The sequence below is a fragment of the Lissotriton vulgaris genome, chromosome 10, assembly GCF_964263255.1.
Source record: "Lissotriton vulgaris chromosome 10, aLisVul1.2, whole genome shotgun sequence".
Classification (NCBI taxonomy): domain Eukaryota; kingdom Metazoa; phylum Chordata; class Amphibia; order Caudata; family Salamandridae; genus Lissotriton; species Lissotriton vulgaris.
In genome coordinates this window covers 1032892989-1032919982 of record NC_141698.1, presented here as the reverse complement: position 1 = coordinate 1032919982, position 26994 = coordinate 1032892989, and the positions used below count along the sequence as shown (strand labels likewise).

General features: G+C 48.3%; 1 protein-coding gene across 1 annotated transcript in view; it reads left to right on the top strand.

The window, feature by feature from the left end:
• SH3BP5 (SH3 domain binding protein 5) overlaps positions 1 to 26994 on the top strand; it is a 221729-nt gene that overhangs the window by 137468 nt on the left and 57267 nt on the right. The window contains exon 4 of the mRNA XM_086942074.1: positions 22552 to 22716. Within this exon, the coding sequence (XP_086798200.1) occupies positions 22552 to 22716 (165 nt within the window). The remainder of the gene's footprint in view (positions 1 to 22551; positions 22717 to 26994) is intronic.

The following is a 26994-nucleotide window of genomic DNA, read 5'->3' as shown; positions in this document are numbered from 1 at the left end:
GAATACCTCTCTCAGGGCATTCTGTATGTTTCATTTTAATTAGTCTAAAGCGAGGTGAATACATTCTCTATGTTTTTAGGTCGAGCCTGGGCAGCGCATGCGCTGCTCTGCGAGCCATGCTGTATTGGAGTATATACTTGAGGCCCAGTCCACTTTCCGCCCATGTTTATTATTCGCTTGTGTCATTGTCCCTCATAAATGCTGCCTTCTGATTCGTTTATAGGCTTGTTAGTCCCTCCTTAGTACCGCCTTGTCTTCATTCGTAACCTCCCACGAGGACTGGCCCTTTTACTTTATTTTTTACACAGTATGCCTTCTTTAGCACTATTTTCTTTAATGAGTTTCTCTTACTGAGGAGGGTCAAGCATTTGGAATGCAATAGGTCTTGTATATGCGAGAGTGTGCATTGTAAATGACAATGCCTATAATTTATGTTTTAAAAAGCAAAATATAAATAGAAGGCATTGTCATTAGCTCAAACTCGTGCAAATGCTAGACCTATTGCATTGCAGGTGCTTGTTGTTACTTGTAACAGTTTGCGCCTGCTTGCAAGAGTTGAGGCGATACAAGAGGCCTGGGCTTCGACCGAGGCTCCTTCTTAACCTGCACGGTTGGAACGGTCAGTGTGTTTTGCACAAGCAGCCACTGACAGAAGGATGGCACAAGCAGTAAGTGGAGGGCATATCAGCATTCCAGTTCATCCAATGATGATATAGGGAGATTGTCAAAGGCAGATGTGGCAAACTTGGGTCCCAGAAACAGTAACAGAGGCAATACCTCAGTCAGATCTCCATCCATGTTTACCCCCAGCTGTTGTCCTGTGGCTCCACACATCCGAGGGCATCCAGTCAATGAAGACGAGGCTGGTCGAAGACCCTGGCATTGTCAGAATCAGAGACCGTACACAATAGGATGGGTAGGTACTCATACTCACTGGACCTCAACCGGCAGAAGTGGGGAGAGATTAAAGCAGAACCTGAAGCTGATTGGCCCTTGTGTCAAAGAGGTTGTAGATCTATTCCCACGGTGTTCCCTGCTTTTGTCTAAAGCCGCCTCCTTTTCAGGACACCATGAAGACAGTTTTTCTGTGGGAGTGAAAAAAGTTGGTTCCCTTGTTTTGGTTTGAAGCATTGCTCCAGGAGGTCACTCAATCAGATGTTCAAGTATCAGTCAAGGTAGAATTACTTATCCTGAACCTCATTTTCAAATCATTGATCGGAAAACAGAAATCCTTATCTGGTAAGGCAGACAGTTCCCTGAGACAGTCTTATGCAGCAAAGTATTTGGAGCTTCGTGGCATCACATGTGACGATGAAAGTCGTTCCAGAATTTACATGCGGCTTAGCTTGGAACTTGTCAACAGCAGATCACTGGTTCTTGAAGATGATTAACTTTGGTTATTCTGTCAAACTGAGTTCTCTACCTCCAGACTCTATGATCTGGACCACAAATGTTTATTGAGGCTCGTGGAAGCCAATGTGCTAATGGAGGAAGCGATAAGCCTTCTGCAGAAGAGACTCATCATCCCTTTACCAGCTTTATGCAATCCTGTTGTTGCAATATAACATCTGGCGTCTGCCTACCGATAGTGACTCAGTGACCCTTTCAGAGTGATGACACAGTAAGAACTTGTTCCAGCAGTATCACTAGGAGACTTTCTTGGATTGGTAGTTCTGCAGGACGTTACCCTCCCTGTTCCCATTTGTGATATTTATTAAAAGTAGGTTGCTAGTAACTTTCACTTCAGGTATTCACAAAGTCCTTGTCCAATGGTGAGAGTCTTACATCCCACATAAATCAAACTATTCTCCTGTCTGGGCGAGAGGCTAATCCTAAAAATCTTCAAGTTTAAAACATGAGTGTGTCCTGGGAGTCTGTGTCAAGCTCAGGAACGCTTTGTGGCTGATCAACATCTGGAAGTCACAGTTGGTTCAGGTCCAAAAGTTCCAGTTTATATTCTTCTTTGTTGACCCTGTAGATTGAATAATACATCTTCCGTGGGACAATGCTTAGAACTTTGCCTGTGGTCCAGGACCTGATGAGAGCAAAAACAGTGGTGGTCTCATGGGTCCATTTGCATCTCAAACCCCCTTGAGACATTTTGGGTGTTGTAGAACCCCATTATCAATGATTGATGGCTTTGTCCAGAACTCATGAAGTGTGTTGTGGAGCTGAATTCCATAGGTTTCATGAGAATTGTAATGGATGCCAGTCTAAACGGGTAGTTGCAACACTCACCACAATAAGGCACCTGGTCCCAAGAAAAGGCCTACCACGTTTCAAATAAGAAAGAATCAGTAGCAACCATCCAGGCCATGAAGGGGTTTGCCCTGTACATTGACTGATATACAGTGTTAGTCCACACAAACAGTGAAGATGCAAAGGACAGTGTCCTCCTTTTGGGAGGAACCCTGACCAGTATTTTTGTCAAACTTGACTCGTGAGATTAAGCTATGGAATGGAGATCATCTCCGTTCTTGACAATGTCCTGTTTCTCTGTGGCTAAAAACACACTGGGTCAGACCGGATGTATGATGTTACCACAACATCAAAATGATCGCGGTACATCACAACACAGCTTATACAACGCAAGTCGTTACCACGACTTGCGCTGTAGGGTGCTGGATTCAGGAATAGTATAATTTACTATTCCAACTCCAGCCTACGTACAGTAGGGAAGGTGTTGGAATAGTAACTCTACTATTCCTTAGTCTAGAGCGCCCCTCAGTGCAAGTCGTGGTAACGACTTGTGTTTTAAAATCTGCGTTGTGATGGCACTGCGGTGTTTTGACGGCGGTGTAACGGTTGTTTACCGGTCAGACCTTTCTTTCATCGATGGAGCTGTGCAGTCCACTGCAGATGTTCTGGTGGATATCATATTGTTTGGTGAGGCTGGACTGAGGTTAGATTGCTTTGCAGCCCAGTCCAAGCCATGCTTCTTGTCTGCTGTTAAAAGGCTCCATCACTAAACGCCTAGGCTTTTTATCCAGATCCCATTCCGTGGCTGGTGGCACTCTTTATTCTTTTTCCTTTTACCCTGTGCCCCAGAGCGTCAGACTGAGACAAGATGCGAGGCGACAACTTTCAAATGGAGGTTACGAGTGAATGATGACACAGGAGACAATTCAAAACCAAGGATGGGTGATGCCAAGTTATTCTGATATTTAAGAAGTTGTCCCGAGAATGATGAGACTTTAGAAGTTGTTGTAGCCAGGAAGGTTCTTGTGAAGATAAATGGTTAAGTCTCTGGCAAAATCCTGATGGAATGAATGGAAGTGGCACCATTGACTGTGATTTATGCAGCTGTAGAAGGCGGTGACAGAGCTTATGCGCTCACGTGGGAGTCCTCGTCCCTCCTCTAGTCTCCACGACTTCTAAACTAGACACTTTTGAGGTATACTTTGTGGCGTCGAGACAGAGCAGATGGTCCTGGACATTCATAGCTGTTCAAGGGACAACCACTTTAAAAGCTTGTAGGCTCCACCTGGCTCATTTCACTGCTTGGAATTTCTTCTGCTTTCTCCAGCCTCATGAGTGTAACCCTCTCAAGCTCTAGAAATCAGCATGTAATGGCTTCCTGTTAGGTTACGCAGTTTCCTTCCTAAAGACCACATGGGCAGCTACTTGGGAATTCTGTGAGTTCTGTTTAAATGCCTATCAGCTGAGATGTTACACTTTTGTTCTTCAGCAGCCGGTGGTCTCACTGGGTACTCCTTGAGGCCTGCTTTTATTGCTCCAGTGTCTCAGAGATGTCCCCTTTGAAGCTGTTGAAGATGTTTCCTCTGCTTTACTGTCGTAGGAATTTTTTTTCCTGGTGGCTAAGTGAACTTGCAGCATTATTGAACCATGAACGTCTTCTCCTCTTCTAAAATTTTCCTTACAAGGTTCTGCAGCACCAAGGTCCTGCGTTTGCTCCAAAGGTGCAATCTTCTCCCACACGTTCATTTATTCCACATCCAACGGCCCCAAGAAATGGGCCTTCACTTTTAGGATGTTCACAGGCCCTACCGGGCTCCCTGTAGGGAGTTGCCTCCTTCCGGGATTGCCACTGGTTGGCCCATGGCCTCTAGTCAACAGCTGCTACCGTCTTAGCCACATATCGATCGATGGGCAGTGGTTTTGTTACCGTGACCAATGCTCTACCAGGAGCATTGCAGCATCCTTGGTATACCTAAGGGATACATAAGAAGAGACATTTACCACACAGCCTTCCACTCTCTAGTATTTCACCCTCTCAGCTCCTCCTCTCCCCAGGGCTTTGTAGACAGTCCGCTTGCACTGTGTCGGAGAGACCGTGCAGCCCTCTTTTGTTTTGTAGCTTCATGTTCTTTGTGTAAGTCTCATAGAAAGATATTTAGGTGAGGGATAAACATATACTTTGCTGCCTCAATCGTTCACTAGAAACTTACTTATTCCTAATATTACACGTTGCTTGATCATTAGTCTTGTATGGCTGAAATATCAATGGGTTACCAAAGACCCCAATGCACTCGTGGTGCAGGTGTGCTATATACCACTGTTCAATAAATAAAATACAAGCACACATACATGGGCTTCTGCTGGGGCTTTTGGGCGGCACTATTGTCCGGTGTAAGGGGCTCTACGTTGGATTACTTTGCTAAAGCAGGACAGGCTTCATTTTAATAATGTAACTGTCTGTAAAATAAACCGTGTGTGTTGCATTTCATAGTTGTCACAGATGTATGTCTAAGGCATGTGACGAGGAAGGGGCATGGGGAGGTAATGAAAGGGCAAGAGTGCAGCCCCCAGAGGGGACTCCCCGCTCATTGTGTAGGGACTGTGACGAGGACGAGTTGAACTCAGCAGCTTAATGAAGACACCTGGGGCGTAACTATCGTTGGTGCAGTGGCACCGGGGACTAGAGTTGTGGGGGGGACACAGCTCCCCAATTATGTTCGCCTTTCTCTGCATAACGACTTGAGGGGCGCTCTTGTCCTTACATTTGGGCCCCTGGCACACTTGCTGAAGATGCACCGGACTGTGATGAATCCACTCGAGTCTCATAAAATGGCGTCTCTGTGCTGAGGCCCTCCCGCCGACTTCCTCCCCGGTCATTCGCCTTATCTACGGGTGAATTTCCAGCTGAACCTGTGTCTGGTGTTTCTCTGTTCATCGAATCAGCCACGGTGTCTCGCTTCTCGGGGTTGATGTCCCCTGCGTCCTGACGTTGCTCCGCATTGCACTGGGCTCTGGCACGGGGCACCGCATAACTAAGGATCAGTAATGTTTAATGACTGCGGCGCCTCCGCAGTCCCCGAGCTTGAAATGTGCTGAAGCAGCAGCTGCAAGTGCAGCAGACCGCGCCGCCTCTCGAGGTGCCCCGGGCCGCCGGCTGCAGGCGCGAGGGAGGGCTCGCTTTTAAAAATAGGCTGCTCTGTACAGGTTCACCACTCCCGTGGAGAGCCGTGGACTGGCGAGAGACTGGGAAAGAAACAGTCACGCTGAACTCTATCAGTCTGTGCAGCCTCTATGAGTTATGTTTGGGGGCAGCTGCGAGCACCGCACTGTGAGCTGAAACGTGTCAACCTTTCATGAGCTCTCTGAGGGGAGGCTATGCTGCAAGCTAGTGCTGCACCGCCAACTTTCCTAGGCTAAAGCGTGATGTAGTGCTACAGTCCAGTTTTTTTCCCTATGAATTCTGGGACTTGTAGTCTTGTTTATTTTATCATAAAACGACCTGCAAGACCCAGAATTCAAAGGAAAAAACCTGGGCTGCAGCAGCACATCACGCATAGACTGGGGAATCTTGGCATCTGTGCCGGGGGCGTAAAGCAGAATGTGATGAGGGGTCCCCCAACGTAACTGGTTCTATTGTACAGTGCTCTGAGAACTTCGGGTAAAGTCCACGCTTTATAAAAATGCATTAAATAAAATACATTTAAACAAGTCTTTCATGTCTTACAGATATTTCTTGGCCTTGGGCACAATGGGGGCCCCGCGAAGGGTTAGGCCCCCCTGCACCACAGGGGCCTGTGTCACGCCCCTTCCCATGAATACTCGTGGAGGTGTTGGGGCAGGAGAGGCCCTTCTGCTGGCACTGCACACCGAGCTGGACTGTGACCACCTCCATCATGAGTTTTGTTGCATGTCTGCTGTAAACAATGCACAGCCAGCTACACTTCTTCACTTCCTGTCTTGAGTTCATTGTGGCAGGGGGTTGGAGGCTTCTTGCTGTACACGTCACACTGTAAACTGAGTGGTCTCAACCTCTATTATGAACTACGTGGGCGGGGTTATTGTTGTGAAGTTAGCATACCAGTAGTTGGGAGTGGGCGGAGCTAGGGGGCCAGAGGAAGAGGAGGAGTGAACACAGGAAAGGGTTAGTTAGAGTAGGGACAGGGCAGGAGTAAGAAGTACTAAATAAAGCTCCAAGTTATACAGCAAGAAGTGTCTGTGTTTATTGTAGCAGGATGCTACAACTGGCGACGAGGGTGGGATAGAGCAAGCCCCACTGTGCGCAGAGCCCCACAAGGACGCCCTGTCCCGAGCAGCTTCGAAAACGCTGCTGAATGGAACCACGCTGCCGCCTGGAGGTTGAGGCCAGCAGCCGTCAAGAGTGACCCCCAAAGTCCGTGAGGGAGCAGAGGGGCCGAAGAAACGAGCGCTGAACTGCTTGAAAGCAAAGCAGTCCGTCGCGCTGAAAAGCGCCTCACGCTGGAAGCGTGTGCCCTGGATGAAGAGCCTGTGTGCAGGGATCGGGAGCCCACTCCGACCCTGTGGAGTGCCCAGAGAGGTAGAAGAAGTGCCCCAGAGTTGTGGACAGCGTCCACAACGTGCCGCCAGCAAGCGCTGCTGAGAGCGCTGCAATCCGAGCCCGGGCGACATCGGACATCGGAAAACCTCACGCCTGATGCGTGAGGTTTGGGAGGTCATCGGCGCGAGGAAAAAAGCGGGAACTGCGGAGGTGAGCCGGGAGCCCACCCCGATCTCACCTGATGTCCATGGTGGCTGAGGAGGAGTGAATCCTGGCGTGGACTGCCCCAGAAGCCGACCGCCGGTGAGTCCTGAGTGCCCCCGAGTGAATGAGCCTGGAGAGCCAGCCTCGTGTGTGCCTGCAGTGACGGCGGCCATCTTAAAGTCAGGCGTCTGAGAAGGACAACCCTGTACAGAGCAAAGGCGGCCATTTTGAAGTCAGGCACTGGGAAAGAAACAAGCATTGGTTAAGTAAACAAGCATTGGCGACCGAAGGAAAACAAGCATTGGCAAATAAACAAGCATTGGCGACAGAAATAAAACAAGCACTGGCAAATAAACAAGCATTGGCGACTGAAATAAAACAAGCATTGGCAAACAAACAAGCATTGGCGACAGAAATAAAACAAGCACTGGCAAATAAACAAGCATTGGCGAGAGAAAGAAAACAAGCATTGGCAAGGAAACAAGCATTGGCGAAACCAAGTGAGATTGCTGCAAAATGTCCGACGAAGAGAACGCTCAGCCTCCACCAAGTGGGTCGCTCCTGCGGGCACCCGCACCTATCAAGGTGACAACTGGAGGGAGCATGGGTCCCAAATGGCAAGAATGGCTGGAAGAGTTTGAAGATTACACTGAAGGTTCGGACATCGTAGAAGACAAAAAGAAGTTGATTGCTCTGCGCAACCTGGCGGGGCGAGAGATAGTTAAAATACTCAAAGACCTTCCTGCTACCGATGTGGATACTTATGTTAAAGCACGTGAGGTTTTGAATAAAAAGTTTCTTCACAAACGAAATGTAGATTACGAGCGCCACACATTCCACTCCGCTCGGCAAGGGAAGGATGAGCCCATGAGTGCCTTCATGATGCATCTGCGGAGACTAGCCAAGTACTGTGAATTTGATAATTTCTCTACAGATGACGCCATCAAATCACAAATAATAGACGGATGTTATTCGGATCAACTCAGGAGGCGCCTGCTGAGAAAAGCACATGGACTGGATGAAATAGAGGAAATGACACAAGTTTATGATCAGGCGGAGAAGTACGCAGCCGACATTGAAACGGAACACAAAGGGAGTCATGAACAGGTGCGACGTGTGCACGCCAAAAGTGACAGTCGAAGAAGTTCAAGAGACAAACAATGGAGGTCGCACACGTCTTCCCGTCAAGAACAATCAAGATATCAACGACGAGAACCATGGAAGAAGGAGAAAAGATCGAAAAGAGTGAGAAAATGTTACCGATGTGGGTATGATTACCCTCATGTGGACAGCTGCCCTGCCATGGGCCAGAGATGTCGGAAGTGTGGTCGAACTAACCACTTCGAAGTAATGTGTGGGGACTACAATAAAGAGAAACGAAGTGGTACCACAGGGACAACACGGTCTGACACACGAAGCAGAGCCCCAAGAATGTCTCGGTCCGACACTCGAAGACACCACGCGCGAGCTGTCCAAGATCAGACGGAACAGTCCTCTGGATCGTCACATTCTAACAGAGAGTCATGTCGGTCCAGGTGGGAGCGGAGGTCACCTTCCAGAGAATCCAGACCGTCGTCCCGAGACTCAGCATACACCATTGAATATCTGAACTTGGCAGCAGATCCGGACCCTCGGCTGGATATCAAAGTTGGAAATCATGACACAAAGTTTGTGCTAGACTCTGGTGCATCCTTAAACTACATTCCAGTCATCGAATACGAAAGAATGAGCCCACGACCTCCTCTGACCTCCTCTGACATTCGCACCCGTGAGGGTTTTCACGTGGATGGCCAAGAAGCCACTTCCCTGCCTGGGGAAGTTCTCGACGACCCTTACACACGACAACACAACTATATCAGCGGTCATCCATGTCATCAAGGGCCCCGAAGCAGACTGTCTTTTGAGCTTACCAACCGCTGAACGGCTTCACCTGGTAGAAATTCTTTTCAAGGTCAGCGACAACCAAGATGTGACTCGCCAGTTTCCCGGATTGTTTCAGGGATTGGGCAAATTGAAAGACTGTCAGGTGCGATTGCATATTAATGAACAAGTCAGGCCTGTCGCCCAACACCCTCGACGGGTACCATTTCATCTACAGACTGCTGTTGAGGAAGAACTCCAGGATTTATTAGCTGCGGACATCATCGAGCGCACTGATGGTTCGACCCCCTGGGTATCACCAGTCGTTATCGTCCCAAAGAAGGGCACGGCCAAAAAAGTCAGACTCTGTGTGGACATGCGCCTGCCCAACACTGCAATAGAAAGAGAACGACACCCGGGGCCACATTTGAGCGACATGATCGCAGCGCTTAATGGGGCCACTGTGTTTTCCAAGTTGGATTTGAATAAAGGTTACCATCAATATGAACTAGAAGTGGGGTCCAGATATATCACCACCTTTGCAACCCACCTGGGGTTGTTTAGATATAAAAGACTGAGCTTCGGAGTTTCCTCAGCGGCCGAAATATTTCAAGAAACAATTCGGCAAGTTATTCAAAACATTCCTAACATGCTCAACTATAGCGATGACATCCTTGTCTATGGTTCTGACGTCCGAGAACACGACATCGCACTCAATTGTGTCTGCCATGCCCTATTGGCGGCAAACCTGACTCTGAACAAAGAAAAATGCGAGTTTCACCAGGCCACGCTGAAGTTCTTTGGTCATATCTTTTCTGGAGCCGGCATGAAGCCTGACCCTGACAAAATTATTATTATTATTAAAGGGGTTTGTAAAGCGCCTGGTGACGCCTCCCGGCGTGTCCCCGCGCTGTGGAGAGAGTCTAAGGAAAGGTGGAGACAGAAGACAGGTAACTATAGAGTGAACAGATGGGTTTTCAGTAATTTTCTAAAAGATGCCTCATTTGTTTCTTGTCTGATGTTCGTGGGGAGGGTATTCCACTTCTTTGCTGCAAGAGTGCGGAAGGACCTGCCTCCCATTCTGGCTTTTTTTGGGAGCGATGTTTTCAGCAGACCCATTCCCTTGGATCGGAGGGATCTGTTGGGCTCATACAATAAAGCCAGATCGGACATGTAGGAGGGGGCTTTTTGGTGAATAATCCTGTGGCACCAGATGAGTGCTTTGAATAGTATCCTCTTACTAATTGGCAGCCAGTGGAGGGTGTCCAAGGAGGGTCTGGAAGGAGCTCTACGGGGGAGTCTTAGCACTAGGCGTGCAGCTGAGTTTTGCAAGACTTGTAGTCTTCTGATGTTTTTTACGGAGGTACCCAGCAGCAGCACGTTCCCATAATCTATTTTGGAGGTGATAAGTGCCTGAGTCATGGTTCGTCTGGAGTTCAGCGGAAGCAAGTCCAGGGTGCGATTAAGGGTTTTCATGACTCCAAAGCACTTACCTACTGTTTTATTGACATGGCTGTCAAAAGAGAGCTTGTTGTCTATCCAGACACCCAAGTTCTTGGCTTCCTGACTGGGAGTAGGTAAGGGACCCAGAGAGTTAGGCCACCAGTCTTTAGTCCACTTGGTGTCTTTTCCTCCTATTATGATCACCTCAGTTTTTGTGCCATTTAGTTTGAGGCAGTGTTCGGTCATCCAGGTAGCTAGCTTGCACATGCAGGATTTGAAATTGTCGGCCTCGGAGGAGGGAGTTTGAGACAGAGAGATCAGAAGTTGAGTATCGTCGGCGTAAGAGACGAGCTCTACGCCGAACGATTGGACCACCTCTGCCAGCGGTGCCATGTACAGGTTGAACAGGGTGGAACTCAGGGCAGAGCCCTGAGGTACCCCCTGTTCTAGAGTCATGCTGTCCGAGAGAAAGGTCCCTCTTTGGACCTGAAAACTCCTGTTGGTAAGGAAGGCCTTCAGCCATCCCAAGGCATCTTTGGTGACCCCGGCTCTGTTTAGACACTGTAGCAAGATGGAATGTGCTACAGTGTCAAACGCGGCACTGAGGTCTAGCATGATGAGAGCCATGGTCTTGCCTTCGTCAGCTCCTTCTCGTAGAGTTTCGGTCGCTCTCAAGAGAGCTGTCTCCGTGGATAAGCTTGATCTGAAGCCCGACTGCGATGTGTGAAAGGCATTCTGGGCTTCAAGATGGGCCATAAGTTGGACATTGGCTACTTTTTCTGCTAGTTTTGCTAGATAGGGTAGCAGGGAGATTGGGCGTAGGTTCTCCAGTATGTCCTGGCTCATGTTGGTTTTTTTTTTGATGGGGAGCACTATGGCTTTTTTCCATTCTGCAGGTAGACAGGCAGTGGAAAAAGATATTTGGAGCATATGTCTGAAGTGGGGCTCTAAGACCGAAATGCTAGCAGCTAGTATTTTAGGTGGCGCAGGATCTCGTGGAGAACCGGATTTAATGCTTTTGCAAATTTTTACCAGTATTTCGGCGGGGGGAACGGAGAAAGCACATAGGCAGGATTGAGTACGTATATGGTCTTCATTCTCAATAAATTCAGTGCCTGGTTTTATGTTGCTGGAGAAGTTCGCATATATGTTTGTAATTTTGCCTGAGAAATACTTAGCAATTTTATTGCAGGTTTCCACTGAATCACTATGGGAGGTGGAATTGGAGTCAATTATTGAGATTTCCTTGTAAATCTGGAAGAGCTCCTTCGAGGAGTTTTCAGCTTCCAGTATCCGGTTGTTATAGTAAGTAGCCTTGGACATGCGTAACTTTTTATTATATTCTTTTTGCGCTGCTTTATACCGGGCCTTTATTTCAGGACAGAATATATGACGCCATTCTCTTTCGAGCTTTTTGCAAGCAGTTTTGGCAAGCAGGAGCTCCTGACTGAACCAGGGGGCCGTTTTTTTAGTTCTCATGGCTTTGGATACAGTACAAATAGGAGCTGTGATGTCCAGAGCTTTCGTGATGCAGTCTTGGAGGTGTTCATAAGCTGTCTCACAGTCGGACCCTCTGGGTGGCCCTGCGTCGTGAACGATTTTTATAAAAGAGTCTATGGAGAAGTTTTTCCATTTCCTTCTTTTATATCGCTGTGAGCTTTGTTTGTGATGCTCAGTGTCATCTAGTTGGAGTTGTATGGGGATAATGAAGTGATCAGACCAAGGTACTGGCTGGGGAGACAGGGTCTGAACTCCCTTCCAGTTCCCAAATACAGGGTCCAATAAATGTCCTAATCGGTGTGACGGATTGTTGTTTTTTAACTCTAGCTGTAGGGAGAGTAGCTCGGATTTGATATCTGTCGCCTCCTTATCGAGGGGATCATCAAAATGGACATTTAAGTCACCTAGCACTAATATTCGGGTTTTTCTGAGAGCTAGATGGGTTAAGGCTTCCATGAGAGTAGGGGTGAAATCATAGAGCCTACCAGGGGGACGGTACACGAGGATACCTGATAGAGAGTGGTTGGGTCCGGTAGTGATGGCAAAAGAACCAGCTTCACTATGGTCCACCGAAATGGGATAGAGGGTGCATTCTAGAGGAGCTTTAGTAGCAATGGCAATGCCCCCGCCTCTACCGTCCTTCCTATCCAGTCTGGAGAGGGAGTATCCGGGAGGTAGGGCCTGAATGATATCGGGATCGGAGTATTCGTCCAACCATGTTTCCGTAAGAAACAAAATGTTGATATTGTCATCTTCGAGTAAGTGAAAAATTTCTATACGGTGTTTTCGAAGAGACCTACAGTTAATCATGGCAGCTTTTATTGTGTTTCTATCTCTGTTAGAAGTCTCATTGTTGTCTGGGACAAAAATGCATGTGTCACAGTTATTTAGCGAAAGAGCATTCATAGAGTGTTTGCAGCGTGAGGGAGTGTAGGGCTGGATATCGAGCAATTCTTGTCTGCCATACCTTATGATAGTGGGTGTAGGTGGACCAGGGTTTATGGCCCCGCGCCCCGTCCGGCCGCGGACGGGCGCAGACGGGCTTGACTTTGGCTCGACTTCGGCGCGCTTCCGGCGCGCCCGCTGCAAAATTGTGACCTTAAATAACACCAAGAGTCCCCAAGATGTCAGCGAACTCAGGTTGTTCCTTGGAATGGCCAGCTATTGTGCTCGTTATATTAGGGACTACGCAACGATCAGCCATCCCCTCCGCATGCTGACCAAACAGGGTCAGCCATTTGAATGGGCTCCCCAATGTGAGCAGTCATTCAAGGAAATCAAGAAAGCGGTGGAATCAGCGGATCACTTGTCATACTTCAACCCGAAGCAAAAGACTGAAATAACTGTGGATGCTAGCCCCGTGGGGCTTGGAGCGATCCTGGCACAATATGAGAATGATTCAGATCAACGCCGCATCATTTCCTACGCGAGTCGTAGTCTGACTGACCCGGAACAGGCCTACTCCCAGCCCGAAAAGGAGAGCCTAGCCGTAGTGTGGGCATGTGAACATTTTCATGTTTTCATTTATGGCAAACATTTCACTTTAATTACAGACCATCAAGCTCTCATCACCATTTATGGAAACCCAAGATCCAAGATGCCCCCGAGGATTGAAAGGTGGGGCCTACGGTTACAGGAATATACTTTCACCATAATCCACAAACCAGGGAAGTCTGAAAATCCAGCGGACTACATGTCCCGGCACCCACTTCCATCGTCAGCTTCCAAGTCATCCATCGCAGAAGAGTACATTCATTTTGTAACAGACCAAGCTCTACCTCCAGCTATCCCTATGGAGACCATTCGAGAAAGTACAGCACAGGACGTAATCCTGCGGAAAGTCCTTCACAGAGTCCGCAACAATCGATGGAGACACGACCCTCAGGACGATAATGCCGACTCCTCGTTCCAACGTGAAATGCAGGCCTTCCGGCACGTGAGTGGCGAGCTGTCGGTCACCACTGATGGCATACTGTTGCGAGACCAGAGGATTGTAATCCCCACTCAACTGAGACAAGGAGTGGTTGCTCTTGCACATGAAGGGCATCGGGGAATTGTGTCAACCAAACGAGCACTAAGGGAACGAGTGTGGTTTCCATTCCTCGATCAACTGGTGGAAGCCACCTTGAAGGATTGTCATCTCTGTCAACTCACTAGCAAGAGCGATCCTCCGGCACCATTACACATGACCACCCTACCCAATGGTGTGTGGCAAGAGATCGCAATAGATTTCTATGGACCCCTGTCATCGGGCAAATATGTACTGGCCATCATCGATGAGTATTCCAGATACCCCATTGCATGCTTTGTGCCGTCCACGAACACTTCCAGTACTCTTAAAGTAGTCTTTGCAACGTGGGGGGTTCCCAAGACAGTTAAATCAGACAATGGGCCCCCTTTCAATGGAAATGACTTCGCAGCCTTTGCGAAACACCTAGACTTTCATCACCGCAGGATTACACCCCTCTGGCCACAGGCAAATGGGACAATTGAGAGATTCATGGCCACGCTCATAAAGACCTTCCAACATGCTACTGCGGAAGGGAGGGATCTGCAAGCAGCACTCAATGAAGTCCTCCGAGCTTATCGCACAACTCCTCACGCAACGACTGGCCAGTGCCCAGCGACCCTTATGCTGGGACGTCCCATGAGGAATCGCATTCCAACGTGGGATGGAGCCTTGAAAGCATCATCATCTGCAAAAGACCCGCGTGAAATAAGAGCAACTGACGAACGCAACAAAGGAAAAATGAAGGCCTACGCAGACCACCGGAGAAGAGCGAGGTCATTATCATTACATGAAGGGGACCATGTTATCGTCAAGCAGGAGCCGCAGAAAAAGACCGACTGTCCATTCAAGGACGAACCATTGGTGGTCACAAGAAGGAAAGGAACTATGGTGACAGCGGAGTCCGAGCAGCGGCAAGTCACGAGAAACATCTCGCACTTTAAGAAACTGCCACAAGATACCTCAAGAACCATGATGAGTGAAATGGACAATCCCAGATCGGAAGAACTGCATTTAGATGATCGTGAGAGCATTGCTCTGATCATTGAGACACTGAGTACTAATAGTCCGAGAGCCAGGTCGCCACGACCTCATCGTGACGTACGTCCACCCAAGAGACTGATCGAGGAGATGGACTGAGAAGTCAGTATGTTTTGTTTGTTTTGTCACAAAAGGGGGAGATGTTGTGAAGTTAGCATACCAGTAGTTGGGAGTGGGCGGAGCTAGGGGGCCAGAGGAAGAGGAGGAGTGGACACAGGAAAGGGTTAGTTAGAGTAGGGACAGGGCAGGAGTAAGAAGTACTAAATAAAGCTCCAAGTTATACAGCAAGAAGTGTCTGTGTTTATTGTAGCAGGATGCTACAGTTATCTGCAAGCACCGGGCAGCAAACTGAACTGTGTCAATCTCTAGCAAGAGTTATGCGGTGGATCTGCTTCAGGCACCGCATAGCACAGCAGGAGGGGTCTGCTCAGAAATTGTGAGGTCTGCTCCAAAGAAGAGATTTCTAGGCCAAAGGCACTAGAAAGGATGTCAGATGGGAGGAAAAGAAGCCTCTCTTGCAGTTTTTAAACTGTTAATGAATGACCTTATGGTCTCGGATTGTCATTTCTTCTTCCTCCAGTTCTGCTTTTTATGGAAATAAACCATCAAGGTAACATTAAATCTCCGTTCTGAGACCCTTTCAAACCTGCATCTAAAGCACAGATTGCCGCCCATAGGCCGTTGGTTTTTCCCCACCACAACTACTGCCGGCAGCCGCCGCCTTGTACCATGCAAGTCACAGACTCAAATAAATCTCAGTGGGTGAATATACCTACTGCAGAGACGTACATATCCACAAGCCCCGGTTTTCATTTCAAAGAAAAAAGCTTTGTGCAACATATTAGTCACAAGTTCTAATCATAGTGAGATAGAGCCGAAGGTTGGTGCACCTGCAGCAGAGATCTGCTAAAGTGTGTGCCACAGGTACGTTTTCTAGTAAGATGGCTCCCTCCTTCCAATGCAAGCGCCTCAGATTTTGCAGATGTTTAAATGTCTTTGATTTAGAAGTCAAATAAAAATATGTTCATCAGTTAAGTATGTTGCTGGACAAGATATTTTATGTTTCGTTATCTGTAGGTGAATGGCTGACAGAATAGCCTCAGGATATTTGTGCCCATGTCTCTGCGCTCACTCTCCCTGACCCTGCACTGCACCCATTGCACTCAGTTCTTTATTTACTGTGACCCCTGCCAAGGGAAATGTAACTGTCCCCTCCCGGTGGGAATCAATCACTCCCTTTGGGAAGCAGTGAATGCTCCCAACATCATTTGCCATCTCAGGAGACTATCAATACAAGGGGGTGGCACTGAAACATTCACTTATTTCTGGTGGAAATGCCAAATTCGGATGATAGTTCAACTCTGCTGCCTTTTTTTGTTTTGGTACATCAGTTTTAGGTGATCTCGTGAACGTGTCTCCTCAGTAATAGAAGAACCAGGCGCAAACCAACCAGTGCTTAAAATGTAAAAGCAATAAGTGCCACAGCCTAACATACTCATGCTGAGACCACTGCAGCTTGCACCACCTACAGGCCCTGCCACAGCTGCCAACACCACTATTAACCATCTACTAACCATCACACTCCTGCAAATATGGCAATTTAGCCCAGTGGTTCTTAACCTTTTGACTTCTGTGGACCCCACTCAGTGGCATAACATTAGCCCCCGCAGTACCTGCGGTGCGGGGTCCCCCAGGCTCCATAGGGCCCCTTCTGGCTCTGTGCACGGGAGGGAGCCCCTGGCCTGAGAACTCCTGACTGGGTCCGGGCGAAGGAGGCCTCCATGTGCTTTGCAAGGGGGCCCCTCAAGTTTCATTATGTCACTGCCCCCACGTAATCATTATTGGAATCCGGGGACCCCACTGAAACATTACTTGAACCTGGGGACCCCCCTGAGTCATTACTGGAACCCGGGGACCCCACTGAATCGTTACTGGAACCCGGGGACCTCACTGAGTCGTTACTGGAACCCGGGGACCCCACTGAGTCATTACTGGAACCCTGGTGTCCATTGAGCTACTACTGGAACATGGGGGCCTCACAAAGTCATTAATGAAATATGAGGCCCCACTGAGCCATTTCTGGAACCCAAAGCCCCCACTGAGTCACTACTGAAACACGGGGACCCCACTGAGTCATTACTTGAACCCTGGTGTCCATTGAGCCACTACTGGAACATGGGGGCCTCACAAAGTCATTAATGAAATATGGGGCCCCACCGAGTCATTTGTGGAACCTGAGGATCCCCACTGAGTCACTACTGAACCTGGGGACCCCACTGAGTCATTACTTGTACCCGGGGTCCCTACTGAGTCATTATTGAGGGGACCCCATTCCAAGTAATTTCAATGACATTAACCGCAAAACAATACACAAAAATACAAACACAGGCATTCATTAAATACACAAATTAGGAACTTTTTAGTTAACAAACATAAAACAATTGTAATGGGAAGGTTGCAGCATTTTTTAATTCAATTGAGACTACTCATTGTTCATAGTATATTCTGTTTGATACTCTAGCACTGTAGCCCGAATGAGTTTGAGGATACTAACTTAATTTTTAGCCTCCAATGTCAACTTCATTCACATTTTCAACACGGTTTCAGATTTTCATTATTGCTTCTTTATTTACATACACTTTATTAATCTGTTGATATTATTTAATTTCCTTAGCACTTGTGGAGCCCCAGAGAAGGCATAGCACGCCCCAGGTGTCCTAGAATCAGGGGTTAAGAACCACTGATTCAGACCATACTAGGTGACCAAAAGGTGTAAGAATGTCTGAGCAGTCTGGTATTATTATTATTATTTTTAGTGGTATATTGGTAAGTTATACACTATGCACCTGCACTCTTTTAAAAACAGACCGAAACCACAACCATGTGGTGGGCTGCCATAAACATGTGCCGATGTAAAAAATAAGTGCCGGTCCCGAGCACTGGCAAACACTGGTAGAAATAAACCACTGCCACAGACCAACATGGATGGTGTTTAGGTGCCGGGGTCTCCTACCTTTTCTGTACTGAGAGCTACCTATGTTCAATGAAACGCATTGGGAGCTACTAATTTTAATAATGTTGTATCATGTCAATTTTGTTATATTCATAATAATTCAACTAAGCAAAAGCTTTCTCGTAAGCTGGGCTGCACAAGGGTGAGCTACTCAGAGATAGCTGAAGAGCTACAGTAGCTCACGAGCTACTGGTTGGAGACCCCTAGGTGCTGCTACTGAAACATAAATGGGCCTCTCCCACCAGGCATGCTGGTTGAGGTCCCCAGCTCGGAGAGCCAGGACATCCGATACATTTGATAAGAAACCATAAACAATTCCCAGTTTATTGGTGGGTCCACCTGGGCTATTCTAAGGGAAAATGTCAGGTCTGTTAATTACTTTCTGATGTGTATTTTGCCCTCCAAACCTTAATTATGGGAGGCCAAAGAAACCAAGCATCACCCTTCCCTTGTAACACTCAAATATTAAGGCCCTTAACGTGAGGACTGCACATGCTCCAGGCATTAATACCAATACTCTAAGGTGTGTTTTTACTTGGTGTGAGATCTCACTCTCAGATTGGAGTTTTTCTCTTAATTCACACGTGTTTTCCCCCATTTAAAGGTGCACAAACCAGGATTTTACAGTGTGCCTGCACAATTTGCCCCAAGTTTTATTGGACGACGCTTGTGTAGGCAAAACCGTGGAGTGCACAATTGGTGCCCGACACCGTCGTACAGGGACAAAAAAATAGGCCCAGGCACCGGGATAAAAGTGGCACCCCATAGCTAACCAGAAAGCTAAAAAAGTGTCTCATTGTTGCAAAATAGACCAGTTTTGAACCTGTAAAGGCATATTGTATGTGTATTTTGCAAGGTGTAGGAGACAGCAAGAATTAGTTTTTGCTGCAGGTAATGCTTGTGGTAATATCAGGGAACTCAACAATAAAAACGACCACCAGCCCATAAAACCTGCCCACAAACTTCTAAAAAACTGTCCCACACGCTGATCTGTCAGACCAGCCCATCGGGCACTGCCTGATTGCCCTACAGACCAGTCCGACCCTGAGGCCTGAGATGTAATCCCGTTTGCACACAGTTGAGATTTGCGTGCAACATGAGATTTGCTCAGCCCTCAGAACAGGGCCTTAGACTCCGTTTATTATTATTATTATTTTTTTTAATTTTTTGAACACCTTTATTGCACAATTTAGTCAAACAAATACGGGCCTACAACCATCCGGCCGGCCTCGGCATCATTTGAATCACAGTAGCAAGCTATTGGGCGACCCGGCAGCCTATCAACACAAAGCAAGATTAAACTGGGTTACACTGGAAATATTTGCGCCACCGAGAAGTAGGAGAAGTGAAGGTTTAATTTTAAAGTTTTTTAGTATGTCCAAAATAGTAGAAACAAGAAAGGATCAGAGGCAAAATAAACCGTCTAGGACATAAGTGGGCAACTTTCAGCAACGACAATCAGCAAACAGTATCAGCTAAGCAATAGGCCACAGATGAATAGCACAGGATAGATAGTGAGCAAACATTACGACATGCAGCAGCCACTACCCACATCACATCGATCTACCCAATGACCCAGGGAAAAAGAAGAAGAAAAGAATAGAAGAAAAAGAAGAAAAAATTAAGGCCCATAGGAACTGAAACGGACAAAAGAAAACCCACCCCCACCTCCCCCCACCCTACACGCATGCAGAGGCTACGGCCTACCCCCCCCCCTAGCAGTGTGTCTGTCGCCCAGAAAGGGTACCCGAAATACAGAAGAAGAAAAAAGAAGGAAAAGGAATCACAGAAGACCGGAGGAGGGCCAGATAAAAATGAACAAACAATCAACGTATTCACCCTCGGCCACCCCTCCCCGGACCCCAACCCGACACAGTACCAACGTTCACCTCCCCAGCTGTCCATTTCAATCACCAGCAATGTCCGCAGCAGAACGCAATAAAGAAGAGAAAACATCCTCAGCCTTGTCCCTGTCGATCCAGCCAGTCAATGAGGTCCAGTCGAGCAGCAGCCATCTTAGACGGGAATCGCAAATGTAAGGACCATAGCCGAGCCGAACACCATCTACAGAGGTCTGTCCAACGCAAAGCCAAACAGTCAAAAGCTACCCAGTAAAGGTGGAAACACAGCAGCAGTACCTGAAAGTTGACCGGCCAGGACCATAGCAGCAATCCCATGATGAAACAAAGGGACCCACCGGGGGGGCCACGAAGTAAACACAAAGCATGGCGTCCAAGAAGAAACCTCCAGCCGACGGATAGGACCTAGATTCCCACAACTCATCACATCCTGAATGGGTAGCGCGGCGGCCACTATTTCCTGAGTCTCCAGTGCCTCCACATACGTCTGGGTAGACTGGCAACCGCCGTCGAGCACAGGGTGTGGCAAGGCACACAGAGCATGATGAGCAGCACGGCCAAGCGGGGGCTCAGCGGGCACTGCAGTATCCAGACGGCCCTCCAGGTCTTGGGCATTTGCACGCATAGAAGCTCGCAGGTCACTCAGGGCGCCCAGAATATCAGCAATCCCAAGGGGTTCCTCAGCAGCAGTTTCATGCACCCAGAGGGCGCCGCCATGTTGCCGTCCTCGAAAATGTCCATCGGTGCCCATCGCAAAAACAGAGCGCCAGTAGTAGATCCACGAAGCACAGCCGCTGCGGGGTTCACAACCGCAAATCTGTCCCTGGCCACCAAGACCCGGTTACAATGCAGCATGCACCGCAATGAGCACTCCGATCAGTCCTCCGGGGTCGGCAGTCCCAAGTGCTGAGCGCTCGGTGAAAGATGGCACCCACCGTAGCGCTAAAGAACAGTAAGGCTCCCAGAGCCGGCCACAAGTCAAATGGGGGATACAATGAAGCGCCGGCAACAATAGCAGGAAGCGAGCGTGGAGGTGCGCAGGGCCGGGCGGCACACTGTAGCAAGAAAATAATTGCAACAGTAACTCGCTAGTCGCCGGTCCCTCCCGCTGCAAGTGTCCACTGTTGTCGAGTTCTGGGACAGCCGTCTCCGGGAACAAAGACCCGGTCGCTCACGCGCCGCGCTGAAACGAAAGTAGGGACGTATCGCCGGTTCTGCCGCAAGATATACAGCGGGGAGCACACCATCGGAACCAGGATCGCCACCCGGTTCCGAAACGCCGACGCTTTATCAGGATGGATGTCAGGATCAGCGGCGTTTCGGAAGGAAAGCGGGCGGGTCGGCGGAGCCGAGGAGTCAGGCGGCCATCATGGTTGCAGGCTAGCGACTCCGTTTATTATTAATCGAGATTTGTTGATCCCAATATCTTTGCTAGAGCTACTCCTCTAACCTGCTCCTGACCTCTAAACACTGATAAACACTTTTACTCCACGGGTCCTGCTATGTAGTTTTACGCACTGCATCCCTTTTGCAATGAAATGGTCCTCTTTATTTGTTTCTGAGGTTCCCTTGGCCTGGCTCTAAATATCCCACTCTGCCTCTTGCTGTCGTTATTTATGTAAATTATGCCAGTGCTTAATTTGAAAAACAAAAAATAAGTGCCTGGGCTCTGATCAGCAGTCCACTGCAGTTTGCACCGACATTGCCCCTGCCAGCGCTGCCAATGATAGTAACATCACAACTACTAACCAACACACTCCTACAAGTGTGACAATTCGGACTATTTCAAGCCCACAAAGGTATAAGAATGTCTTGGGTGGCAACTAATAGTCATTTTTAATGTATATTGAATTAATAATTAACTATTGTTGAGGTCATCACTAAATTAGTCAGACAGCGCCTCCTTGTGGCAGACTGTCACAAGTGCCAGTGTTGGCCATTAAGTTCTGGTGCCGAGCACTGGAAACAACTGGCTCAAATTAAGCACTGGATGATGCTCTTCAGTTCATGCAGATGATGTACTGGCGACAGCACTGTTTTGGTCAAAGGATGCACACACTTGTGCATAGTGATAACTATACAGGTACGCATTGTAGATAAAAGTAACTCACCGACATCTCAAAGCAGTAGTTGAAATGTGACTATTGCTGCACTCTGATTTGCTCTGTGTGTCAAACAGGAGCTCCTTCAGTTGTTTCTGGCCATTATTTTAGAGTCAGTGGCACAACAAGAGTACCACGGTCCCTAATACAATCGGGATTGGCTTTACGGCAGTGCGACCGGTTCGGCTGCACTGGGTGCTGACCCGTAGAGGAGGCGCAAATGAATGTTGCACCGGGTGCCACCAGTGCTTATACCGGCCCTGAATGTACCGTAAGCAATGTCAAAGGGCCTCACCACTTCCTGGTTGGGTTGTGAAAGACAGCCATGACTGAAGTGCTTTGAGCCCCTCAAAATAATAGGTCCAGGTGCCACTGCACCTGCTTCAGTTTTGATAGCTTATGTCCTGCCAGATTGCTCTGTGAGCGATGCAGTGAGAGAGAATGAAAGGCATAGTGAGCTCTACATAAAGGCAAAGCTGTGTCTGCCTAGTTTTATAATGTTCCCAGAAACTGGTGCATTAACCCCTCAGCTGGCTACCACACTGTCTTTCTTTTTGTCTTGTGGACAGCACTCTGGTCATCAAAGCCCTCTTAAAGATACTCCACTTATGAAAAGCAAATTAATGATTTCAGAGAAGTGCTTTGTAATGAAATTCCTATAATTTTATTTGTAAGGTGCAGGTATTGCCTCTTTACAGAAAATGAAGTAGAATGGAGATTCTCCATTTGTCTCCCATTAATTTCCCCTTTGTTCCCCCGTTATTTTAATATATATTCAAGCACTAAGATTGTATTTTGATCTCTAGGCGCAGCTCGAAGCCCAGAAGGCCACCCAGGATTTCCAGCGGGCAACTGAGGTGTTGAATGCAGCAAAGGAGACCATATCGCTAGCGGAGCAGCGGCTGTTGGAAGACGACAACCGCCAATTCGACTCCGCTTGGCAAGAGATGCTGAACCACGCCACTCAACGGGTAAGGACAGCCAGCCATATGTGCAAGTGAGCGCGAGGAAGAGTTGAATGACGAAACATGGCAGCCATCTTGAGAGTATAAAAAGTATAGACAATAAAGCTTATATACTTTCTAGTAGCCACTGCATTGCGTCATCCCATTGCGTCATGAAGTGTGGTCGCCCTGATGAGGAGCAGTGTTTCCTAAACACTTAGCATGGTGGGTTGCTGTTATTGGCTGCATTATAAAAGAATATATATGGCTTTGTAAAGCTCTTTGGAATGGCGCAAAGCATTGGCAATAACAGAACTATTGGCTATGCGCGCTTTGCGATCATCTTTAGGAGCTAATCAGCAAAAGTGATATAGGGGTCTACAAGGTGCCTTTGCGACATGCAGTTCCATGGAGAGGCTGGTTCTGAGGAACAGAAGGGTTGAGGGGAACTTGCATTGTTATACTGTGGATTGAACGTAGATTCAGTGTTTAGTGGCCTAGATGTCTGGGCTCCAGAGTGTCTCGTGCAGTGTCCCACATGCCTGGATATCTGTCGGAGGATCAATGCTTGTTTCTGTGCTGGGATGGGGGCCATTTTGCTGCTGGGTAGGGGAGCAATGCTCTAGCAGGTCATTTGTAGATAAGGGAAACCGACAGACGTAAAATTGTTTCACCTGAGCAAGACTGGTCTTATCCAACATCGTCCGTCATTTTGTCCCATGTCGGTGGTCGACCCCCGCGCCCCCCCTTCCATCCACCGTTTCCAACATTCACCGGCACACAGGCTTTTCTCGTTCAAACTTGGAAAAACTGCAGCCATCTCCTCACACTTCTTTCTCCCCTATGCCCTGCGGCCCCAGTGTTCATTTTTATTATCTTGATAACTTTGGTTTCCAGGGAAACCTGTTACCAAGGCAACCGTGCGCAGCATTAGTGCTGCCTGCGCTCGAGTCTCCCAATGCAGTTGCGCGTTTCTCCGGTCAGCGCGAGGCGCCGCTCGTTACCCGAATGCTGCAGCTGCCCGGGGCTCAGAATGGTCCAGCCGGGCCCTTCATCTCCTCGCATCTTTACAAACACAGTTTAGGCTCTTTGGATAAGATGGCTGGATACGCCACTCATGCAACACATAACGAACCCAGCTCTATGGCTGCTCAACGTTGTTGTCTCCTGGTAAAGAAGGACGGTTACTTAGGGGCAGTGTAGGACTGAGTTTAGAAAAGATTTCGATGAGAGCTGATGTTACCGAGAGTGGGCCACGAAATGATGGGTGGGAATGGCTTTTCATGACTTGGAGACCTTCACCACGAGAACCAACAATCTGCCAGTCAGACTCGGTTAGATAATAGTGTCAAAATAAAAATGCCCTATTAATGAATTAGATATCTTTAAAAAAGTGAGCCATGTGTGCACTTAACTTTTTACAAATTAGGCACTGCGCCACGGTGATCCTTTGGTGTCGGTGTTCTGCTTATATTTATGTATTTAGACGTTTTCAGTAGCGCCTTACTGCTGCCGTAGAGTGCTGGACTGTTGGACCTAGATTACCCAAGCCTACATATGGTAGCTTGGCACAGTAGTGGTCTACAGCTAACTCCAAGCGTTGGCTAAGTACTTACAATTCTTACCCACAGTAACACAGTGATGAACCACTAAAATAAAGACACAACACCTCTGTTTGGAAAAATACCGTTACCTTTTATAAAAATAATATGCTCTTCTTGTTATGCTTTTTAGTCAGGGGTAAAAGACAATCAAATTACACATTTACATGAAATTTAAATCACTCTTCAATCTTTTTCCTGTTCAGAATTTGAGAATCAAAGGTACATTTAGGTTCTGTAGTTACTTAGGACACAAGACACTTCACTAATAATTTCTACAGAAAGGCAAAATACAGTCTGGCAGAGTAATCTGTTTTTAAGGACACATTTGCAGGTACATTACATTTGTGATAAGAGGTTGACTATAGTACAACCCACTACTCCACTAGGAGGTTACAGCTAGGGATTTGCACTCTATAGTTTCAATATGTTATTTAACCACTCTTAGGCGTGTACATTACCCCTCAGCTCTTAGCCTTCTTCTCACTCAACAGACCTCTACCACAGGGATGGATCTTCTCAACATAAACCCCCAGCCATGTGGCTAAAAGGAGACAAAGCAGAATCAACAATGTTCCCCCTTGATCAATTCATAGGTTGCACCTTAATGGTGAAGATTCTACTCCCTTAATTAATAACAGGCTATAAGGGCTCTTCCTAGCGAGCCTGGTAATTCTCCCGGCACACCACTCTCCCCCTCTTATCTCATTAGGAGCTAGGTTTTTACGTGGACTGGGCAGTTCTGTCACTCGGTTTCTTTACGTGTAATTCTGGCGGCTTAAAAGTCAATTGCCTGTCTTTAAGACTTCCCGCTTTGATGCCTTCAGTCACCCGATGCTTCCGCCTCCCGCACCCTCTCTACCCGGCTTACTTTTAAGTTCCGGTCAATGCAGCTGGTGTTGCCCGGGTCACGCGGTGCCGGGGAAGCCTTCCGCAGTTGTCGAGGCGTGTCAGGGAAGCCTACCTCAGACCGAGGCGCTTCACCGAGGTGACCGATGCGGCGCTTCTGCCTCCTCAGGAGGGGGGATGAACACGGGGAGCTCCGACGCTGACAGCTTCCTCCTAGACGCGATCGGCTCTCCTCAGGCGCACTACTCCGCTGGGCATGCGCGGAAGCGCTCGCTCTTCTCCCGCCTCCGCACTCACTCGAAGGGAGGACGCTGGTCTACTGGTGACGCTGCTCTCCTGGGCCTGCCCGATCATAGGCCCCTCCTGCCTCACGAAAAGCGTCTGGCTGCCGGTCATGCGCGGAAGCGCCGCTCTCTTCGTTTTGACGCGGCCGGTGCCCCCGGGGTCCCGATGCCGATCAGGGCAGCGTCGCTGCTTCCCTCCAGTCACCTCTCACTTGGGCTTCACAGGAAGGATGTCCACACACGGCGCCCTCGCTCCACAGGTCGTCAGGGTGCCACAGACCTCCAACCTCACCAAGGCGCTTCCAGGGATCTACCACTGACTCAACACCCTGGTAGGTGCAGCGCTGGGCAGGGGATATGGGATTAGATTTCAGAAGGAAGGTCCTGTCAGTTTTTACAGGAATGCTGATTAAGAAGAGTCTTCCTTCTCACATAGCTCGATTTCCTTATCAATAGTTGATGTCTTTGAGAGAGGGATCGGTCAAAGGCTGAAGGGGGAACAATCCTCTGAAGTAACTGTCAGCCTCAGTGACAAACTAGCTGCTCTCAGTGTGTCCACCTCCTCTCACCACTGCCTCACTCCTCTACTCTGGTCAGCACAAAATGGCTGCTGGTCACTGGCCTTATATAGGGTGGCCTGAGACCTGCAGAATCCTCTAGTGTATTCTAGAAAGTTCCCTAATGTTAACCTATGGACCTGTCCTCCAGTGGTGTCCGTTATGGCAGTTGGTGGACACCATCTTAGGTCTCTGGAGATCCCTAGATTTTCAAGGGGGCTGACTAGGCCTCACAGGTTATGAGGGAAAAATGGCGTCATCGCCAAGGAGCACCTAGCCTCCTGACAGCATTAAAAAACTCCTGATGGACATATGTAAAAAATAAAAATAGAAACTCTGGGAGGCTAAGGGGGACAAAAATAAATCATGGTGGTTAGAGTCTTCCCAGAAGCAGACAGGTCTAACACGCGTCCCCCCCAGCTGAAAGTGGGGAGAACTACCCAACCCCTTGGGAGTCCTCATCACTAAGGCGGAAATACCTGGATAGACCGTCTGCATTGGCATGGTCTGCCCCAGGTCGGTGTTCCACCCTAAAGTCCATTCCCTGTAGGGAGATGGACCACCTTAGCAACTTGGGATTTTCCCCCTTCATTTGCATCAGCCAACGAAGGGGGCGATGGTCAGTCTGAACTAGGAAGTGCGAACCAAACAGGTATGGTCGCAGCTTCTTCAGAGCCCAGACCACCGCAAAGGCTTCTCTCTCAATCGTACTCCACCTCCTTTCCCTGGGGAGTAGTCTCCTGGACAGGAAGACCACGGGTTGATCCAAGCCCTCATCATTAAGCTGCGATAACACTGCCCCAATGCCATGTTCTGACGCATCTGTTTGGACAATGAATTCTCTAGCAAAATCAGGGGCCTTGAGAATGGGAGCGGAACACAATGCTTGTTTCAAGGTCAGGAAGGCTCGCTGGCAAGCCTCCGTCCAGACTACCCGTCGGGGTTGCTTCTTGGAAGTAAGCTCAGTGAGAGGGGCCACGATAGTGCCATACCCCTTCACGAAGCGACGGTAAT